This window comes from Nomia melanderi, chromosome 5 (genome assembly GCF_051020985.1).
Source record: "Nomia melanderi isolate GNS246 chromosome 5, iyNomMela1, whole genome shotgun sequence".
NCBI classification, from domain to species: Eukaryota; Metazoa; Arthropoda; class Insecta; order Hymenoptera; family Halictidae; genus Nomia; species Nomia melanderi.
The window spans coordinates 16,467,378-16,490,197 of NC_135003.1; the positions used below are offsets into that span (position 1 = coordinate 16,467,378).

Consider the following 22,820-nt stretch of genomic DNA (forward strand, 5'->3'; position numbering starts at 1 on the left):
TTCATTCAATTAAACAGCGATTAATTGAAAACATTTGCGCAAACAATGCTGAGCGAATGACGCGATTCAATCGAATGATTCAATATCCTATTGTTCATTTTCTGTATTTTCCTCCGTTAAATCGCGTTCAACGTTAACGAACTACTAATAAAAAAAAAAAAAAAAAAGAAAAGAAAACGAAAACAAAATGGTACCACGAGTGTTAGAATGTCTGGGGCGCGAGAGAATCTTAACGCGGCCCTGGTGTATATTATCTCCTCCCACGATGATGAAACGTTTTTCCCGAGAGTCTCGCTACCTTACGGCGATCAGACGAAAATGAAGCGTCAGTTCGGAATTCCCAGCGCGCGCCGCGGCTCCTGATCCTTCCGGAAGCTCGACCGGAAGGAACTTGGCGCGGGCACGTGACCGTGCACGCAGCTAACGCAATTTTCCTCGTGGTCGCGTGTGCGTACAACGGCCGACCGCATCTGCGTTACATCCGCCTCCAGCCTCGGAACCGTGATGAGAGCCGAGCCTCGGCGTATTAACGCATCGAACGCCGGCCAAGTTTCAGCTACCAAAAACGTCGGTGATCGTATCGATACATTTTTAACCCTTTGCTGTCCGAAGTGAAGAACATCGTCTTCGCCTCGTGAGGAAATGCTAAATATTTCTAGTAAGAAACATCCGAGTGCGAAGAGTTAAAAGCAATAAATAACGGTTTATAATTTTCGTCACGAGTCCAACACGATGTTCTAGGTCAAAGGGTTAAGGGTTCGTTTAGGGTTGAACATTAGATTTTATTTCGTGAAATTTGAATGTTACTTTCGGGAATGTGAAGAGCCTTTGATTTTACTGCAATTTTGTGGATTGTTGTACTTTGATGGTTCATTGAGATGTTGATAAAGGGAAATTGGCGAATGGAATTTTTCATCCGGGTGCAAAGGGTTAACAAACATAGATCCAATCTCACTTCAGATATTTCCCATAATTACAGGAAAGCTACCAGAGTATCTAAAGATTAAGTTTCTCTAGAAAGATAAAGACCAATCGATTCGACTGCTCGATAGTTGGGGTAGTTTCTTTGATTCGTTAAAATATTTGATACTATAACTGGTGCAATATTGGAGCCTACAGAGTTCAAAGGGTTAAAATCTGTTTTTCTCCGCTCATTTCACTGTATATGATTTCCTATGTTGTCCGATTAACACGTTGACTGCCACGATAGTCATCGATGACCGGAGCTTCCAGATCGCTTAAGAAGAATGACAATAAGAAAATTCATGTCGAATGAAAATGTTCAGTACCATAAGTAACTAGATAATAATGTAACATTAGTACTGTGATATCGGATTAGTAGTAACTATTTTCAGTATCATTTAACATTGTTATGAATTCTAATTACGTTCTTCGAACCTTCAGTCAAAGTTTCGCTCCCCGCAACGAATCATTCGCCAAATGACTAAATCGCTGTTCAACTTCATCGCGAAATTACAGAAATTCAAGTTATGTTCCAAGTTTCCGTTCGATCATCAATCAGATCGTACAATTGACTCACCGAGAAATTAGATAAACACAGAAGAATTATAAATTCGTAAATTAGATGCCATTTTGACAGAAACTTTCTACTCGCTAAGACCCTGCGTTTTTCGTTTCTCGAAATGTATTCGCCGTCACTTCCGACGGGCCTTCGTTAGGAATCATTGGGAGACATCTCGAGCTGGATTGGGATAATTGAAAGTTCACCGGCGAGGTTACGGTAATTGGTTTTTAATCAAGTCGAAGTTCCCCGAGGGAAAGTTTCAGACCGGTTCCTATCGGGCGGAAACAATTAACGATCGAAGTATTGAAGTTTAATGCAACGCGTCTCGCGGATCTTCGAGCGAATGCGAGACAATTCGTTCCTCTGGAGGTCGGGAAAAATCGGAATTCCGCCGATATTCGGTTCCCATTGTGCGAAAGGTGTGTCGGCCACGAGGCCGCGCGAGAATGTCGCTCGCGTTTGTTCCGCGGCGAGTAAGCGCTGCGCGGATGCTAATTCGGGTAACGGTCTAAAAATGGCGCCGCTTGATTCGTCATAGGCGGAAACTTCGTCATGCGTCTCACGGAAGTTCCTTAGCGAAACCCGCGGAAACACTGGAAACGTTCATCGCTCGAATTTACGTATTTGTGTCTCGTGTGTCATCGGACTTTCGTGTCTAGAATGTTGCAAGTTAACGGCTTAATTATTTAAATGAGGAGATCGGTACATGGTTCGTCCCTAAACGCTCCCTTTCGGTGAGGAGATAACTACTGACCTGTTATTTGTATAATTTCGATCGGCGATTGGAATAATTAAGATTTCGAGCTGTTTAGTTCGTCGAGATCATTCGTTACTTTCTTTTGTAATTAGGGGAAGATATGGTTGCTTCTTGGAGGAACTGTTAACGCTGTTTCTATCGAAGTTGTGAAATGGCACCTGAAATTTTATCTTAGAATTGACTTTTCGACTTTACGAAATGTTTGAAATTCAATCGATGACGAGGTATTAAACTGTGGAAAGAAGTAGTTTCTGTAGAAAGATGAAAACTAAAAATGATTGATGTACAGTCATTTCTGATTTTACAGTAAAGAAGCTTCCGAACGCATTAAGAAATTCGCGTTCGCCAACGCCAATTCTGAATAGACTCTCCGACTTTTCTAATAACGATTATGAAATTAACTACAGGAAATGTCTGAAATTCAATCGACGACGAGGTATTAAACCGGGGGCGCATTAAGAAATTCGCGTTCGCCAACGGTTGACGTGGAATAATCGTGTCCTGTTCGCAGGGTGGCCCTCCGTCGGTGATGGCGGGGAAAGATGGCAAGCTGGAGCCGAAAAGCGGGGACGTGGTGAGGCAGGGGTTCATGGTGAAACGTTCCCAGAACAAGAAACGTTTCACCCCCGTCAACTTCAAGCAACGCTGGTTCGTTCTGACCAAGCGCTACCTCGTTTATTACGACGGCGATGGAGAGGTACGTGGATGTCCGTCAGCTCTTGAACTCAATAAAAATAATTCAAACGCATCAACTGGTGATAAACTACACATATATGAATACCAAATTTCTTTATTAATAATCTTGCGTATCACGATATTTTTCAAATCAATTTGGAAAATTGTGCGTGGCGCGTCTTTGCACCGCAAGTGGTTAATTCCGCCTCAACGGCGCCCACGTTCGATAACTCTGTTTTCTTAAAGCGAAACGTTTCCGATACGATATCGCAGTTCAAACAGTCGCTTTCCTTAAAAGATACAACGAGATTCCAACCTGTTGTGCCCGAAACTCAAAGAAACACGCGCGAGCTACTATTTCACTCGCGATTCTAAAACTACGATCCTCCGAGTCGATCCGTTACGTTCCGGTGAACCCCGTTGGTCCATCTTCCCAACCCCTTCGCGATCCCGAATCGTCCCGCAAAGGGGACCGAGAAACTCCGGTCAACCGGTCGGTAAACACTGTCTAGGAACGGTGCACACGGTTCGCTCTCGGATTCCCGTAAATTACAAGCCGAAAGATCGCCGCGATCGAGCGGACCGCGCCGAATGGCCGCTAAACGCGCTCAATTGCCGTCCCGAGCGTTTCAAAGACACACGGGGTGTTTCAGTTGGTTTCCACGCGTATTCCACAATGGAAAACGAGGAGAAACAAGGGAAAAAGCGAACGTAGGATCGTTTGTCACGAAACGCTGAGGGAAACAGAAAATTTCAGAGGGCTGGTTCCTCAGATGTCGAAGCTGTTCAAACTACATGAACACTCGGTACAAATTCGAATGTACTAGTAAAACATCATGCAAAATATCGAAACAAATCAGTTTCGTTCGATTCACTTCATCATCAAAGTTTGAATATTTCCAATGAAAAACTCCCGAATGTAAAGTGTTAACTTTCCGTCCATGTCGACATTTTGGCGAGATGAAATGTTCATATTTAGAGCACTAAGTTGCAAACGAATGATTTCATTACTCGAAATTCATTCTAATATTTCTGCTATTTCATTCGCGCGTAAATATTGCGCAACGTGAAACTTATATTCCAAATTTCAAACTACCCCTTAACTCTGCGGACTTGAACAACAGAAAATAGGAAGGTACGTGCTAATCTCTTGCGATTCCATCAATTAAATCATTTGTCTGCGACTTAGCCTTCCAAACATAAAGGTTTCATCTCGTCAACGTCGACGTTCGTCCGCGAAGGATTAACCCTTTGCCCTCGAAAGTTCTTCACTAGAAATATGCAACACTCTCTGACAGGATACAGACGATCTTCTTCGAAACTAATTAATGAGAAAGCATTTCAACACACCACGTATCGATGCATTACACAAAGCTTAAGATTCTATATAATACTTTACAATTCTGCTGTATCAACTCAAGCGGTAGAGTCATCTCTCGAGTGCAAAGGGTTTCTACAATTCTACAATTCCGCACCAATCGAGTAGTAACTAGCACCTACCTGCAAAGGGTTAAAAGTCAAACCCCAGTTTCCACGTTGGGAGACACTGTACCAAAACATTCAGCCCCGTCCAGAACAAACAGAAGCACCCTGTATAACCGTCCAGCGGCACGGTTCCTCTCCCTTCACCCCTCTTATTCCCTCCACGGCCTGTAGTTACACCCGGTCACGGTTAACGGTGGGTAGTTGGCTGCGTAGCTACGCGGAGCCGGTTCAGCCCCGCGGACCGGCCAGTTTCGGGACACGGCGGGCGGAGGGTGGCCGGCCCTCCCCTCCGCCGCGGCGGCAGGGGGTGTAGGAGGTGGTCCCTTCGGGGGGTGGATATAACGTGCTCGCAGACCATGTGTAAAATTGGTAGCGCAGGCGCCCCGGTGCCGCCGCCGCCACCTTCTCTTCATCCTTTCTTCCGCCGCTCCGTCGCGAGTTCCTGACGCTCCGCGCGGCTCAGTCGGTGATCGTCGTCGGGATCGCTAGCTCTCTCTCTGCGAGTCGCGTCCATCCATCCAGCAGCTCAGTCCAGCAGTCTCTCGCGTCTCCAGGAAACTTAACCCGCGCGTGGCACCACGGAACCGGGGGCGATCCGATCGTCGCAATGGTACGCTCCGGATCGGTCCAACCGTGAGTCCCTCGATCGACGCCGATTTCCTGGTCCGGTTGGACAGTCGCTGGTCCAGCTTCTCCGCGATCTGCTTCCGAAGACAGTCATCGTCTCTTCGAGCTATCATCATCCTGGGCGACTTAGAACCTGCTGATTGTTCTCCGGAAGGGTTCTCCGGCGATCTTCCGCGTGTAGAACGGATCTCGATCGTTATCGGAGCTGGAGCTTCGGGCGTCTGGAGCTGAGCGTCGAATTGTTCGTTGGAACTTTGGTTGGGGACTTAATTGATCAACTGAAACTGGGATTCGCTCGAACTTCGGGGAAAGAAGACGTGGGAAGCGAGTTCTCGACTCGCCGATCTCCGCGCCTGGGAAGTTCTCCGGAGGAATCGTCGCTGATCAATCCGGGAGGGAGATAGTAAGGAAGGAAGCACGAGGAACTTGGATCCTTTGGGTCCTAGGCGAAGCCTGACCCCGTTACGTCGCTTTGTTTCCTGTTCGAGGAAGGCTCGTCGGCGCCTTCTCCACGTGGGAGAAGCCAGGCGAGACAGCGTCGGCCCGTCGTAGGCGCGAAACTTTCCGAGCTTCCGGTCCCCGACGTGCAACGTGGAGGTAAGATCGACAGGTTCCGTCGTTCCTCGATCTGAGAAATTAGTTTCTGGGAGTTCTGTAGATCGTTAGGGAGTTTCGTAGATTGTGTAGAAGTTCTCTGGATCTGCTAGAAGTTACGATCGAGTGTGGATTCTTTGAGTCGTCTAGGAGTCTTTGAGATCGTCTACGCGCTTTCTGAGTCGCGTAGTTCTTTAGATTGTTTAGAGGTTCTGTAGATTGTGTAGAAGTTCTGTAGATCGTCTAGAAGTTCTTTAAATTTCCTAGTATGCTAGATCGTTTAGAAGTTCTTCAAATCATCTAGAAGTTCTCTAGATCATCTAAAAATTCTTTAAATTTCCTAGCCTTCTAGATCGTTTAGAATTTCTTCAAATCGTTTAGAAGTTCTCTGGATCATTTAGAAGTTCTTTAAATTTCCTACTCCCCTAGATCGTCTAGATGTTCTTCAAATTGTCTAGAAGTTCTCTAGATCATCCAAAAGTTTTTTAAATTTTCTAGTTTCCTAGATCGTCTAGAATTTTTTCAAATTGTCCACAATTTCTCTGAACCATCTAGCAGTTCATTAAATTTCCTACATCCCTTAATCACCTACAAGTTCTTCAAATCGCCCACTAGTTCTCTAGATCGTCCAGTTCTTCGAATCGTCCACAATATCTCCAGATCATCAAAAAGTTCTTCAAATTTCCTACTCCGCTGGAGCATCTAAAAGTTCTTCGAATCGCCCGCTAGTTCTCCGGATCGTCTAAAAATTCTCTAGATCGTTTACAAGTTCTCCACACACCGCAGACACCCTCTAAATCGTCCAGAAGTTCTTTCCTCCTCGTGGAGGATTATGCCGGCAATATTTCGCGGATCCTCTCCACGGATCGCTCTTTGAAGACTTCCCGTTCCACCCGGTTTTTCCTTTCCTTCCTCTTTCCTCGCGTCTTTCACCGAGCTCGCCGTCGATACGTCGCCGAACGGACGGATGGTACTTTTTATCGGGGCAGCAACTTTCGTGACAAATCGCGTGCGGAAGTTTCGCCGCGTTGATCCCGCCAGGCATCCATCTTCCATCCTCGCCAGACGAAAATCATTCTCGAGTGGTCGCGGCTGTTCGCCGCTCGGCCCGGACGCGGCTTGTTCCGCCGGACATCTTGTCGGCTGATCGATTTCTCGAGTATTCGGCTGGATCCTCGCGCGTTCCGACCTTTGCGCCTTAATCCCAGCGGTTCAACGGCTTCGTTTGATTTATCTTGCAGCTACCTCGGTCGGAGAGTCTTCTCACATTTTCCCTGCAACTTTTCGAACGTGTTCGGCGTTGTTAACCGTCGGAAGACGAACGTTTTTCTCGCAAGCGCCGGCGTCTGGGCTCCTTCGGGACTATATCAATTTCTGCCAGAAATATTTCCAGGATACTTTTCGTTCATCTTAATTTTCATTAAGAGCTTGAAGTTCAATTTACGTCTGTGAACGTAATTGAATTTTGAATATATTCGAAACATTCTATAGTTTTTCTAGTTGTTTGTTCCACACGTCTTCGTAGAATCAGAGAAAAGTGTCAGAGGTGTCGGATGATTGGTTAGAAATGTTTCGCACGAGAAGCGTGCCGCGTTTCCAGTGCTTTTTAATGAGTCCCGAAGTTTTAGCATTTCCGAAGTTAACCAATGTGGTCGCGGCACCATTCCCACTCCTCCTCCATCGCTTCTTAACACCTCGCCGTCCGGAAGCCCATTAATCGGCTTTTTGTTGCCTGCGTTTATCGACCGATAGCCTAAAGCTGTATTCCCACTGCCATGGTATTTCAAGTGAACGATTAAAAGCAATTACGCCCGGAACACCGGGGAACGAAATCATGATTATTAATCAAGATAGCTGACACTCGCGAGACAGCCTCGTGTCCGTGGTATCTATCCGACTCGAACGAATGTTTCTCGTTTCATTTTCGCGTGGATCTCCAATTAACACTTAAACCAATAGCGAAATTCATTATGGAATAATTAGGTCGCTAGGTCTTCACTCCGAAATGTACAAAACTTTCGGCAGATGAAGCTAAATTATAATTGCTCGAATAACAGGAAAAAACAGAAGCTACCTGCTGATCTCTCGCTGTTTCAGTAATTAAGTCATTCGTTCTCGACTTCTTCCAAGTATGACACTTCCGTCTCGCTGAAATGTGAAAAATATTTGTTCCTTCGTAGCAAAGGTGAATAACAATTATTAACATTTAATACGATTAATACGCAATTTCCATAAGAATTTTAACAATAGATTATTTTCAATTTCTTCAGACATTCATTATGGTACATGAAACTATTTTCAAAATCATTTCGAAGATTCAATGCTTCGAAGATAATAATTGCTAAACAAAAAAATCGAAGTCATTTTGACCGGTACGGTACTTACATTACACTGTTGCCAACTTATTCACGTTATCAAATATTTTTCGTCGACGGCAGTCACCTTGCAGATTATAATTTTTGTCAAGCGATGCAGAAATTGCCGACACATATAACGTGTCGCCCCTTTGCACTCCAAGCATTTTTTACCGGATATACCCAACACGCTTTCTAATGAAACGTCAAGATTCCTTGAAACTAACTTAACGAATCACACGCGAATTAAAGAAACTGTTTTGTTCTAATATTTCACATATTAATATCATACGAGACTTAACATTAACCAGTGAAGTGTGGAATTTAGTTGGAAAAACCTCTGGTTCCTTGCGTAATAAAATAAAAACATGGACAAACAAATTCATCGTTGAAAGAATTAATATCATGTCAACCTTTACGACTTGTATACTCGTCAAACAGAATTAACTGGTTAAATATTGTACTTCATAATTTTTCTGTGTCAAAACTTGAACGACTGAGGCGCCTATGGAGTGCAACGAGGTAAAGAACCTCGAGATAGGGCTTTCGCGGGGAAGTAGGGCTCTCGCGAGCAACAGTCACTCGGCACACTCGAATTCCTCTCGTAGCAAACCCATAAAACGACATCAACAGCGTTATACGAATAAAGCTTCCATTTCCACACGGTGTCAAGTAAATAGACACTCTAAATAAAAAATTCAACTGATTTTTCTACTGAGTTCTACTAACTTTTCTACTAACTTTCCTAAGTTCCGCGAGGTAGGGCACGACGCTGTCGGTTGCCGATTATTCCCCAGCACCGAGTTCCTACGGGAATCCGATTTGCCAGACGCGTCGCTATTGGCCGGCCGGTCCCGAAAACTGGCTGCTGCGATCAGCGGCTTGGAAATGTCGATTCCGCAGGGTCTCGACACGACATCCGTAAGGAATACGAGTAGCCTCGGACGTTTCCATTGAAAGCGTCCGTCCCGCGCACCTCCGTCTACAATCAATTTCACGCGTACACGGCTCAAAGAGGCGAACGAGTCCTCTTACGCGCGCAACGTGACACGCTCCAGTCGGAGCGGAGCATTCTGTTCCGGCGGACATTCCTTGGTGCCGGTCTCCGTGGACGTGGCGCGCCCGTTGTCGTGCAAAATAGGAAAGTAAAGAGATCGCGACGAAACTGCGCAGCGAAATTCCGTGGGGGATGCCGGGGTTTCGTTTGAAACTCGTTTAACCCCTTGACCCACGATATCGCGTTTGATACGAGTAGAGGACAATGAAATGATGAAAAGGTTGAACTGGATTCGGGAATCTGAATGTTACTTTATTGTTTAATGTGTGAATTAGGTGATAGTTTCCTGTTATCAACTGTCAATCTCTTAACAAACTACCGAGCAGTTTAACCAGTTAACTGTGTTTGACGAGTATACTCGGCATGGAGAAGTTGCAGTATTTTGTGTCATGACGAGTATACTCATGGTAAAACTACAAAATTGAATTCCTTACTGGTTTCCGTAAGTTACAAATTTCGGTTTGTTTAACAATATATCAATATAATCGTCTCAATCGCATTCAGATCTGATATTGATATACTCAGTATAATCCAGAATATCATTATCTCGTCAGAAAACAACTGTCAGTCTTCCAAATATCAACGCTTCACCTCTCAGAAATGCCGACGTTCTATTCCATTCTACCCGTAGAATACCGTAGCATTAAACAATTCCCGTGCTCGTTATAAAAGACACGAGCATCATCCCCTTCCGCTCGCGACGGCAGCTACTTCGAAGGAGATAACACGGTTTCATAAATATTTCCCGGATACAAAGTTCCGCAGCGAGAGTCTCGTTACTTCCGTCGCATGCCTCGCATCCCCCTGATCGAAAGGGGGCGGCGGCGGGTGGGAAACGGCTCGGATTGATCCCACTCGATCGTGTTTCCGCTCCGAAAAGCCGGCGTCGCGGCAGCAATCGGTTTCTCCGTGGGTCTCGGGGCCGCCGGAGCCGTCCCGTTGTCCGTCGCCCCGAAAAACCCGGGCGGGGATGCTCTCCAACGGAGCGAAAAGGGCACGGCATTTAATTAAAAACCAGCCTCATTATTCGTTGTTACCTCTGGCCGCCGCTGAAAGGAGGAAAGCCGCTCCTCCGAGTAGCTGGCCCGCGAATGGACCGAGCGGTTCAACGCGAATTTCAGATGAAAAGCGGATTCAAGTGGAATCCCGAGGAAAAACCGAGGCAACGCGGACAAAAAAAAACACCGTGTTTCTCTTGTCTCTCCCCGGCTTCTCTTCCCCTCCTCTCTCTTTTCCGCCCTCTCGAGGTCGTTAAGTCGCCGCGTCTAGAACACGGATCTTCCGTTTCTTCCTCTCACCCTTCCACCCACCTTTAACCTTTTCCCCCGTTGTTCCTTCCTCCGCGATCATTATTCGCATCCTCCAGATCGTCGCGAAACGTTGAGTCGTATTTGGAATTTTTGCCGGCGAAAGCCCTAGGTCACGTGAGTCGCTTGTTATAAGGTACACTCGGCGAGGAAACCTTTTCGTCTATGAAACTTAGGGAATCTTACATCTTTATAGAAGTATTTTATTATAAAAAAGCGCGTGTACATTTTAAAGTTACGTTTGACTAAAAACGAAGTTATAAACTTATCTTACAACGTCGCAGTGGCGACGACAGAGTGCAAAGGGCTAAAAGACGAGCGCGAAATAGTGCAGTTTGAAGCATTCGCTGGATTCAGCGTTGAATTAGGTTATTTAGAATTAATTAGAAACGATCCGCCGCCGGTCACGAGCGAGATTCCGCGATCGAACTGGAGTCGGGCGAGCGTCTGGCAGTCGAACAGAGAAGCTCGGCCGGTTGCCTGGAAGAATGACGCCAGTAATGAAGGGCACCGGTAGCGCCGGCGAATCTAATAAAGACGTCGTCGCACAGGACCGCTCGCAAAAGCCTAAATGAAATTTTCTCCGGCGGCGTTCTTTCCGCAACGGCCGCTTTTCCGGCCCCGGTTCCGGGCAAATAACGAATGCCAGCCGCTTTTTTCCCGGGGCTTATTCCCTCTTCCAGAGGAATCAGCCTCTCGGAATGTCCCCGAGTGTCGATCGATTCCTCGAATATCATTTCCCCCGGGTTCCGTGTCGAATTTCGTCGAATAAAATAATCGGAGATCTCGGGGAGTCGCGCAGGAAGGATAACTTTCACGCGGAATAAGAATAAAATCGTTCCACCGTCGACGCGAGACTTCTTTCAGGTAGGGCTCTCGCCCAGGGAAATTTCCCTAGATTATCGGAATTGTTCGCCGCGAGACTTCTTTCAAGGTAGGGCTCTCGCCGAGATCACGGGGAGTCGCGCAGGAAGGATAACTTTCACGCGGAGTAAGAATAAAATCGTTTCACCGTCGACGCGAGACTTCTTTCGGGGTAGGGCTCTCGCCCAGGGAAATTCCCCTATCCTCTCGGAACTGTCCGCCGCGGAGGCTCGAGACGCGTAATTAAACTTCGAGGAACGAAGCTTTTCGGAAGCTTCTTATGTACCTTTAAAAACTCTTTTGTTTAAAGCGTCCGGAAATTGAAATTTAAGATGCTCGCGAGCGAAAAGTAATGTACGTTTTATAAAAAGGATTTCTCGATGCTAAGCTACCGAGCACTGAAACTGACGTTTTTAAGCTTCTTTGTGGAAATTTTAAGAGTGCGTTTATTAACCCTTTGCGGACGAATGTTGGCATTCCGGCGAGATCAGATGTTCATATTTGGAAGACTAAGTCGTGGACAAATGATGTAATTAGTGAAATAGCAAGAGATCAGCGCGTAGTTTCCCGTTTCCCTATTAATTAAGCAATCGTTATACAATTTAACTTCTGCCGAAGGTTTTCTACGTTTCAAAGAATCTTCGTCCGCAAAGGGTTGAAGTTCACGTGTCACTGAATTCGTTTCTTTAGTAGCTTCTCAAGGAAGCGCAGTAATTTCTTTAAATAAATAAAAATAACGAAGCTGCGCAGTAATTTCTCCGAAATGAATTTCTTTGCATTTTAAGGAGAGAAACCGGGAATGGATAATTTTCACGCATCTGGTAGCGTTATTGTCGAGAGAATACAAGGGAGAACGAAGTACACCGGCGATCAATCGAATTCGACGACGAACAACAGCAAACGTTGCGTCTCCGCGAGCATTCCAGCCCGACGGCTCGTCCTGGACGCTGAAAAAACGCGTCGAACACGTCGAATTCCGCGCGAAAGGAAGCAAAACATTTACGCGGCGCGAGGCACGCCGATAAAACAATAAACCGTACACGTAAATCGCGCGCCGGAGGATTAAAACAATGCGGCCCTCCGTTGAAAGGGTGGAAACTTCGGAATACTCGGCCGAGCCGCGCGGGTCAGCCGCGCCGACAAGCGTGTTCCTCGTCGCTGAATTTATTATTCAATAAAAATAGCCGAGTAGCAGCGTGAAAGTACCTGGCCACGGTTGTTCCCCGTTTCCGCGCGGAATAATTCTCGTCACCTGTTCCGTCGCGTTCCCAGCGCGTACTTTTCAATTCTCGCTGGTGGCGTTGACCCTTGTCACCTCCGAGAATGTTTTTTCCTCAGAATTAACTACCAGACGCATGGATTCTGAATAATTATAATATTATTTTAACTAGCGGAATGAGAAGTTCCTGTTAAATGAGTATCTTACTGTCAGGAAGATCAATGATTATATCTTAGAGCACACGTTGACAATAAAACTGAGATTTTCTCTTAATTATAATTTTCTTACTATGTTTTTCAAGAAATAAGTCGAAGTAAATTTATTCGAATAAATGTTATTTTCTGATATTTTCTTGTAATAACACAATATTTCTGATCTCATTAGATAACTACTCTTAATCATTCTTTTGCATACACACCCAATCAGTTCCGCATTTTTGGTAAATATCCACGAAAGTTGTTTAGCGTCCAAACGGTTAATAACAAAGTGGTTAGATCGATCAGAATTCAGATAGAAATCATAGGGCAAAGGGTTAAAGGGTCCAGTAGCAAGTAAACGCGACGCTTCGTACTGAAGGACACGATTCTAAAAGAAGTATGTCCGAAAAAATCCACCCCTTGACCCGAATTACATTCCGAAGAACGTTATTCGTGTTATGTCCATCGCGCGACACGGTCCGGAGACACGTCCACGCTCGAATCGGTGTACCAGCTTGTCTGTTTGACCAGATGTCCCCGAAGAAACGACTGCCCGACAGAATTAAAGGAGAAAAACGACGAACGGGTGGAAGAGTAATGGGGGTCGCGCGAGGGAATCACTCGGGGGATGCTCGGGCCGGAAGTTTCCAACGGAGACCGAGACACGGGTGTCCTCTTAGCTGGAATTGGGAAAATGTAACCTCATTGCGCGTTAGTGACGATGATTCCGATGTAGACGGTGATAGTTGGTTCGTTGAGAAATTATCTACTGTAATTCCTTCAATTATCGCTCATCTGTAATACAATTGAAATCTAAGTGATCGCGATGAATTCTAGGGAACCACTGATTTCAAATGCAACAAATATAAATATGATTCAACGCTTCCAAGTTCGAATGAAATATTTTTCTGTTGTTATTAATGGAAATACGCGTTGACGCAAGATTTTGTCATAGCCGAGGGGTTGATAATAGAAAAATGTTTCATTTGAACTTGGAATCTTTGCTACGAGTCTAATATAATATTCTAAGGCTAATGATTCCCTAGAATTCATCAGGATTACTTAGATTTCAAGCTCAAATGAAATATTTCTCAATGATTAACCCCTCGATTATGGCAGAATATCGCGTCAACGCGTATTCCTAAGAAACTATCACGTCGAAACCATGAAAACACTGAATTGCACTAAACTAAACCAACGGAAGATGTAATCATTGAATTAGAACTGACCCACGTCAGATTTAAACGAGCCCCGCTGCAATTAATGTCGATAATAGTTTACGGCCACCTGTGGTTGCCAACAGTACACAGAAACGAAATTTTTAACGCGCCTCCAGGCGGCGACAGTAGCCAACGGGTTAATTGGTATGCTGCAGCGTAAACATAGATATAGACCGAACGTGCAACTCCGTTTCTCATGCTAGTTAATTATCCATTTCAAATTAGCTCCCCGAGTTTTGAAAAATTATTTAATCAAAGGGTAAAAGGTTTCCGATACACAGCAACTCGCAGTCGAGTTGAAATTGCGTTTTAATCGTTCATTTCGACCGTCTGCGCTCGAGGGGTGACGCGCTCGCCTGATTTCATGCTATAAAATTTCATATTTAATATCATACCTCGTGTAACGCATCAATTTTATAAATACTCGAATAAAATAGCTTTGTTCCTCGATGCACGGTGTTTCTCTTCGAGTTAGTTGCCCAGACTGTCGGTTTTATCTCATCAGAAAACACAACTTTCACGCATTAACGTAACACAAACCCAAAGTAAAACCTTTCAATCGGTCTCGAAAGCCTCCATCCCTCTCCGAGCCTAATCGGCGCCGTTGAAAATCGCCGCGGCGAGAAATTCGGGGCGTTTCAACCGTCGCAAAAAATATTACAAATTGCGGCGCGATATTATATCACTTTAACTGCGACGCGGCTGTCCCCGAACTCGCGTTGGCCTCGTAAATCACGCCGGCTGGAGCTGTTCGGGCAAAAAAAGCCCTGCTCCCGCGGGGTCCGGCGCGATATCGCGGCTCGCGGCCGGCCGGAACGCGTTTTTTATCAGCGAAGAAGGGAAAGCTGTCCCTCCGCGGCCGAGGTAATGAAGAATAACTCGTCGCCGGGTATCGGGAATCGACGGGCGAGCTTTTTCTCGCACTCGTCCCGATGAATCGCGGCTGGCAGCGAAGTTTCGGGGAAAGTTCTCGGTAGAAATATTTTAACCCGCTCGAGAGGCGACCCTCGGTCGCCATTCGATGTAACAAAATTACAAAGTGTTACGTGTAATATTAACCCTTTGACGAACTTCGGCATTTTTGAGAGATGAAGTGAAATATTTGGAACACTAAGTCGCAGAGAAATGGTTTAATTACTCTGACATTGCAAAGAATCTTCGTCTGCAAAGGGTTAACCCTTTGAACTCCGTAGGCTCTAATATTGCACCAGTTGGAATATTAAATATTTCAACGAATCAAAGAAACTACCCTAAAATTATTCGATTTTCCATACATCGAAATTTTGCACTGAGAACGTTATAGAATTTCTCATTTTCACTAGACACTATAAAAATTAGTTGCAGTTGATAGATTACAAAGCAACCTAAAGTGCTAAGGGTTCTCGAGTCATACTATTATTTACTCGCTCATGCGACTAAACATTGTCATGCAACATCAATTTCTCTATTGTAATCGCTATTAAGAAATTTCAAAGCTACGGTCATCGGACCGTAGATTACAAAACCATCAGTGCTAAGGGTTAAATTCGATTCGCGTGGAATCGACGCGGGGTGCAACGGAATTAATAATTATATCGACCAGGGGCGAGTCCACGACCGGAGAAGAATTTTCTTGCAAACGATCCCGCGGAAGGCGATGTTTTTACACGAATAGCCACCGATCCAGCCCGGACCGTTAATTCCCTTACACGGGCCGCACACCCTGTAGACAAACACCGCCGGCTTTTTCATCGTCAACAGTTTTCACCGTTCGCCGTCCGGTGTCCGGCCACCTGAGAGAATTACTCTCTGAAGCTCATTTCGACCCATTAACGCGCGAAAATTGGAAAATCTTGCGGGGAACGTGTGTACCGTCTTCGCCCCGAGGACGTAACCGGGTCAAAGGATTCGAGCCGACCTCGCCGAGCCGATGGGAAAGAAAGGGCAGGGACGCGGCGCGGGAGACAGCGAACGAAGGAAAGCACTTAGGGAAGACGAAGGAAATTAATACAGAAACCGTGAAACGAAAGGCCGAAGTTCGCCGATTTTATCGCCTACAGCCGGAACAATTTCGGCGGGGAATTTTCGAAATGAACGGCGAGGGTTGTAATTAGAGCGACTCGTTGACGGTTGATTGTTCACTTTGAACTAAAGACTTCTGTGAAACGTATTACTATTGTAATACTCGATTAACACGTTGAATGCCATGGGGGTCACTGAAAAGTGGGAGATCTCGCCATTCGTCTAAATGTTAACCCTTTGCGGACGAACGTCGACAGTTTAGCGAGACCAGATGTTCATATTTGCAACGCTAAGTCGCAAACAAATGATTTGATTACTAAAACAGCAGGAGATCAGTACGTAGTTTCTAAGCAATCGGTCTATAATTTAGATCTAATAATTTAGATCGATCTAAATTATTTATCTGCCGACGGTTTTCTATGTTTCAAAGAATCTTCGTCCGCAAAGGGTTGAAAACGTTAAGGAAATCGGAAGGATAAGGGGTTGCTTCTCATTCGCGTTCAACCCTTGATTTTGGGCGTTGAATTTATCAATGCGATGACTGCTACGGTGATCACGGGGACCGAATCTTTTGAATGACTTCCAATGAACAGCGCGCGTGTGTCACGGGAACATTCGAGCGTGCCTCGAGCACCTCGCTACCGCGCCTGAGACAAATTATCGCACGCCGGCGAACCGTGCGGGTGGCGCACGCGCGACAAATTGAACAATTTTTAGCGAGCGCCGGTGTTATTGGAAAGAGTAAGGCGAGAGGGAGCATAACTGGTAATGCCGGGGAGGGTGGCACTTTTCGAATGGCGGAAATCCGGCGAGACAAATCGAATTTCCTCGGTCTATCGGAAGGATATTGGTTGCATGTACACAGCGGTGCTTTGCGCCAGTGGCTGTCAACCACGCGGAAGAATAGAGTCTAATGAATATGTTACAAATAATTGCGATATCAATGGAAATCAGATATGTTTCATTTAAAAAAAACAGGAATAGTTAATTGAATAGAATAGAAATAAATAGAAACGATATAGCTCGCAGTGTACAGATCTTTTCTCTTCGTAGGTTAATGCAATTCTCTTTGAAATCTCTCGCTTTTAAAATTTTGGCTCTATAAATGGAATACAATAACATTTTATTCTCATTACTGACTGAGAGTCACATCGTGATATGATTCGTTAGAAAAACACGTGGTGCGATTGAGGGTAATCTGAATTCGGAATTTCTACTGTTGAGTGATTGCTCTGTCGGAGCAATCTGAATCAGAGCTGATCAGAGCAATGATCAGAGAAATCTGATTATTTAGAGTAATCTGAATCAGCTCTTATTAAAGCAATGATCAGAGCTATGATCAGAGCAATCTGAATCAGCTTTGATCAGAGCAATGATCAAAACAATCTGAATCAGCTCTGATCACAGCAATTATCAAAACAATCTGATCACTCAGAGCAATCCGAATTAGCTCGAGCAACGATCAGAGCCATCCGATCATTCAGAGAGCACTGATTGCTCCGTCCCGATGCACCCCGGAACGATCGGTTTCGGCGAGCCGAACGACCCTCCCACGCGCCGGCGAAGCCGCGTCCCGGGACGTGTATCCCCGATCCAAATATTAGTCGAGACGAGACCGGAAGGCATCTAAGCAACGACTGCGTCCCGTTTTAACCAAACAATGAGTCCCGGGCTCCGGGAGTTGCCACGGAATTGGATCCCCGTGCAATCTTGATCCGACGGTCTCGATAACGCGCGCGGGGACGCCTGTCGGTTTCGTTTCCCCGGGCCGCGTGTTTCGCCGATACATCGCCGGAACGAAGCGAAACGAGACGGAACGGAACAGGAAAAAAATCGGGGGGAACACGGAGAAACCGAACGGCATTGTCAGTCAGCTCGCCGCCGGCGAATCGACAGGCAGGCTTCCGCGGAAGCGTAAATATTCCGCGGGATTGTCGGCTCGTCGGTGCTCGCGATGTTTTTTCCTCGGTGGAACCGATGCCTTCTCGATTTTCCGAATGACAGACTGTCGGTCATTGTGTTAACCCCTTCGCCTATGATTTCTTTCTGAACTCTGATCGACACGGCTACTCTGTCATTGATAATTTATTGGAAAAAGAGAAAAATTGTATATCTTGCTTATACAGTGCACTGATTTCTTAGTTGATGGACCAACTTACATTCGAGCTTTTGCTATCGACTTTTAAAATAGTTTCATGTTATTTCTTTATGTTTCTATTGTTTCGCGAGAAAATATTCCCTTACAAAAATTCCGGGTACCATAGATGGTACGCATGGCAGTTAACCCTTTGGCCTATTTCTTTCTGAACTCTGATCGACACGGTTACTTTATCATTGATAATTTATTGGAAAAAGAGGAAAATTCTAAACATATGTTATGCCTATATTTTTCCTTTTAAGTATAATAGTTGATTACTATACTTATTTATACTTACACTATTATTGATTACAACGATCACTTGTTGTAGAACAAGGGGTTAACCCTAGATAACAAAGCATTCGTAAAATAGTCGACAAGTTTCTGGTACTTCCACGAATTTGAATGTGAAGACAGATTTGATTTGGAACAATCTACTATAGACCCATTTTTGAGGAGACGAGTCTTTCGTTTAGGAACTTCGAAACACGTTCCAATCGAATCTCAAGATCCCCGTTTCCCAATCGCGTCGAAACCGAAAGCCTCCCGAGAATCACCGGGGCAACGCGGAATCAATCTGCGAGAAACAAACTTCCATCAAAACCGAGCGCCCCCTGACCCCCGCGGGAGCCTACAAAGAACCCGAGGAGATCTCAAAGAAAAGCGAGCGAACAAAGCGCGCGCGCACGGGAAAATGAGAAGGAAAAAAAGTGGGTAAACGTCTTTCGCGGAAAACGGAAGCTAGCTGCCGCATGTATTCGGCCCGCCTTCCGGCTACGTCCGCCGCTCTAGCCCCGTTTCATTCTTCCCACCCCCGCGTTGTCCTCCCAGCGACGTTTCCTTCTTTTCTTCTTTTTTTCTTCTTTACCCCGGGTACATGATAACGAGCCGGGAAACACGGTTGTTCTGTTCTGTCGCAGCGGCGCAAGGAGCGGGGTAGAATCGCGGTCGAGAGCGTCCACGTGGTTGAAACGGCGAGCCTCGGGAGCAACGCCGGCGGCGGCGTCGGCAGCGAGGTGGCAGGCAGCGAGGCGGGAACAGGCGGGGGCGGAATACCACCTGGGCTGCCGTTCCAGGTGGGCTATCGAGAAGCCGGCCAAGAGTACACGCTCTACCTTCTGGCCGCCCGCGAGCAGGACCGCGCTGAGTGGATCCGTGCCATCCGTGCTGGTGAGTTTCTTCCTCTTTTTTTCTCTCTCTCTCTCACTCTGTCTGTCTGTCTCTGTATCTTCGCTCTTCTCTGCTGTTTGAGATTGTTCTTGCCTCTTGTACGGAGGATAATGATTTAATCTTTCGCTGGATTCATTGAGGGAATTATCTACTGTGGAACGGTGGGAGATGGTAGAATATTTGAGGGTTTGCTGCGCGTCTAGTTTTTGGAGGTTTTGTGGTGGTGAGTTGTAAATGTGGGTTAGGGGTTGGATTAGGTTGGGTTTAATGGTTTGAGTGTGAAGGAGGTGGTTTAATCTTTTGTTGAATTCATTGGAGGAATTATAATCTACCGTGGGACGTTGAGATGTTGGTAGAATGTTTGAGGGTTTGCTGCGCGTCTAGTTTTTGGAGGTTTTGTGGTGGTGAGTTGTAAATGTGGGTTAGGGGTTGGATTAGGTTGGGTTTGGTTTGAGTGTGGAGGAGATGGTTTAATCTTTCGCTGGATTCATTGGAGGAATAATGATCTACCGTGGCACGTTGGGAGATGTTGGTAGATCGTTTGAAGGTTTGCTGCGCGTCTAGTTTTTGGAGATTTTGTGGTATAGATTTTGTGGTGGTAAGTTGTAAATATGAGTTAGGGGTTGTTTAGTGGTTTGACCGCGGAGGAGATGGTTAGCGAGACTTTTGTGTTGAGAGTTCGGAGGATAATGGTTTAATCTTTCGCTGGATTTATTGGAGGAATTATCTAGAGAGGAATGTTGTTGAGAGGTTCGTTGGGAGATGTTGGTAGAATGTTTGAATCTTTGTCACGCGTCTAGTTTTTGGAGATTTTGTGGTAGTAAGCTGTAGGTATGAGTTAGGGTTTGAATTAAGTTAGCTTCAATTATTTGACTATGAGGGAAATGATCAGCAAGACTTCTATATAGTTGAGAAAGGTTTGTTAGAGGTATTAACTGATTGCGGACGAATGTCGAGAGTCTGGAATGGAATTTTCATGTTTGGAAGAATATTTGGTCACTTACATAGTGCGAGATCAGTATGTTGTTTAGTGTTTAGATATTGTTTAAGCGATTGGTGTGTAAGTTAGGTTCATTTGCTGGAGGTTCTGTAGATTTACGACAATCTTCGAGAACGGTTGCTTTAATATCTTATATTTCCTGTATTCATTAGTATTCGGTTTGTTTGATATGCTACCAGGGAAATTAATGTTTCAGTTCATGGAAGAAACGGTGTTGGGTGACGTCGCAGTTAAAATTTTAATGGTGTGAGATTTCGAATCAATGTTTCTGTAACTTTCGCCTAGAAAACACAGAAAATACAAAAACAGAATTTACCCGCACAAAATTTTGATTGTTCACAAGAACATCATTTCCCATAGCACGCACTACTTGGCAACAGACCGGTAACTTTCAATTTTCGTTGCGCGAACAGACGAATTTAGGCCGATTCCATGCGGAAATCGCCTCGCGGAAAAATCCGGCTCGGCCCGTCCGTGTTAACCCAGTTTCCCATGCGGCTCTTCAATCCCGCGAATATTTAATATTGTATGGTACTCGCGCGCGCGTGTGTGTCCCGTCGTAAAATAAATTTTCGAGCCGGACTCGCAGCGAGCTGGACGCCGCCCGTTGAAAATGAAAAGAGTTATGAATAGCAAACGCCGCGCTGACGGGACGCGCAGGAATTCAACGTGACATCTTTGTCGGACGATCGGCCGGCCAGGAAATATTGTATCCGAAAGTATAAAGATAACGCGCGCGTTCCCGTGACAAGCGCGACAAAAAATTGTTTATTAACACTTCGACGGCTGCAGTTCGCCAGCTGACTGGACTTGTAACCGGCGTTGCGTTCCGGCCGATGAATTTTGCAGCTGTGCAGGCTGGTTTGAGTGAAGAGGGTTGCCCTCGCTGGAACTGTTACAGAAACTAGCCTCATTTTTCTTTTTTTAATTATACTAGAGTGTATTAGCTGTAATTTTGCTATAATTCAGTTTAAGCTATGTTAACCAGCGTTTCGGTGAGATGAAATATTCAAATTCGGAAGACTAAGTCGTGGAAATGATCTAATTAGTGGAACAGTAAGAGATCAGCGAGCAGTTTTCTTTCTTTCTATTAATAAAGCAATTAATATATAATTTAGCTTCATATGTTGAAGGTTTTGTTATTTAATTTTGTTATTTACCATCATTGCGTGAAGTATTGAAAGAAAATAGTTTTGTTACCTAATCTAATTAGAAAGTATAGAATATTTCAAGTGAAAAACTTTCGAGTGCAAAGGGTTAACTATATTGAGATCGGTTAGTTCTATAGTGAATGACGAAATTAATTTTTCCGGAGCAAAGGATCAACTGTTTTCGGATTGATTTTTTCTGAGGCTACTTTGCCGAGGTTTTTTTGGGGTCAACTTTTTGAAAGCTGAATTCTTTCGGAGCAACTTGGTCGAAGTTTACTTCTTTAGGTTCCACTTTTTTCATTTGAAGTTCTGAAGGGCCAGCTGTTTCAATGTCAACTTTCGTTAACTTCTTTACGGTGAAATTCAACTACTACTTCAAAGTCTCTAAAGTATCTTCTTCAGGATCATTGGTTCAGTCGATTAAAAGGTTACTGATTCGAACACTCGTCTGTCATGTACATGATACCTAATTAAAATGTCCAAGTATTTGAATCATAGTCGATATAAGTCGCTCAGAAGCTAATGCGGTTAAGTCGATTTGATATTTTCTGCTTCTCGTAAATTTTGATGGAACAAGTAACATTCTTTTCAGTTACTCGAGGATTCACTCGTTTCTTCGTTCTTTTCTAGGTTGCAAAGCTCTTTATACCTTCTGAATACGTTGTATAATCATTTCAAAAGCCAAAACATGAATTCTCAATTCTTCTTTCCCAGAATCAACCGCATTGGCTCCTGATAATAAATATTTTCCATCAGTGATATCACCCGAGCAATCCCACCATCATCTTCCAAAGATCCGCCAAAATCTTCCGAAACAATTCCCGTATCCTCTGATCAAATAAATCCTTCCTGGTTCGCAACGTCTCGGAAAATTCATGAGAAGCTCCGTAATCAAGGGATGAAGCGTCAACTTTGTTCCATAAGTGTTCGATGAAATTGAGGAGGGCCTCTGCGTCCTCCGTGTCTTCCGTGCTCGATTGTTCGCCACGCCAACTTCCTAGCCGCGGCGGGAACGTCGCGCCGTCTGCTCGCCGACGCAGGAAATTGCGTCGTCGACGGCGCCGCGCGACGCGACGCGACGCGACGCGACGGACGAGGATGCGCCGAAAGTTCCTCGGTGAAATTACACCGCGAGACGGCGAACTTAACGGCGCGGCCGGCTTTTGTCCGTGATACATCGCCGCCTGATACTAGGCATTCATCTACTTTGAAGACACGTCGAAGTTGCAACTGTACTCCAGGGCTGGGTTTACCTGGTCTTTGGACCCTTGAATCGCTCGTCAATTATGATGCCTCGGTGCCGGCTTTGTATAGGGTGTCTACAGATGTTTTGGAGTTTCAGAAATTTGGAGATGCGGAGAGTTGGATGTTCGGGAGCTTGCGAATTTGGATTTTTGTGTGTTTGGGTGGTTGCGAGTTTGGGAGTTTGGGAGTTTGGAAGTCTGAATGTGAAGAAGTTTGAACATTTGAAGGTTTGATA

The 22,820-nt window shown here is 45.2% G+C and overlaps 2 protein-coding genes across 5 annotated transcripts in view; one reads left to right on the forward strand and one right to left on the reverse strand.

The window, feature by feature from the left end:
- Positions 1-22,820, reverse strand: part of MED7 (mediator complex subunit 7) — a 239,458-nt gene that overhangs the window by 4,517 nt on the left and 212,121 nt on the right. The window lies entirely within an intron of this gene.
- Positions 1-22,820, forward strand: part of Btk29A (tyrosine-protein kinase Btk29A) — a 237,658-nt gene that overhangs the window by 3,468 nt on the left and 211,370 nt on the right. For all 4 annotated transcript variants that reach the window (XM_076367696.1, XM_076367695.1, XM_031970912.2 and 1 more), the window contains exons 2-3: positions 2,794-2,979; positions 18,940-19,189. In XM_076367696.1, the coding sequence (XP_076223811.1) occupies positions 2,812-2,979; positions 18,940-19,189 (418 nt within the window). In that variant the 5' untranslated portion in view covers positions 2,794-2,811. The remainder of the gene's footprint in view (positions 1-2,793; positions 2,980-18,939; positions 19,190-22,820) is intronic.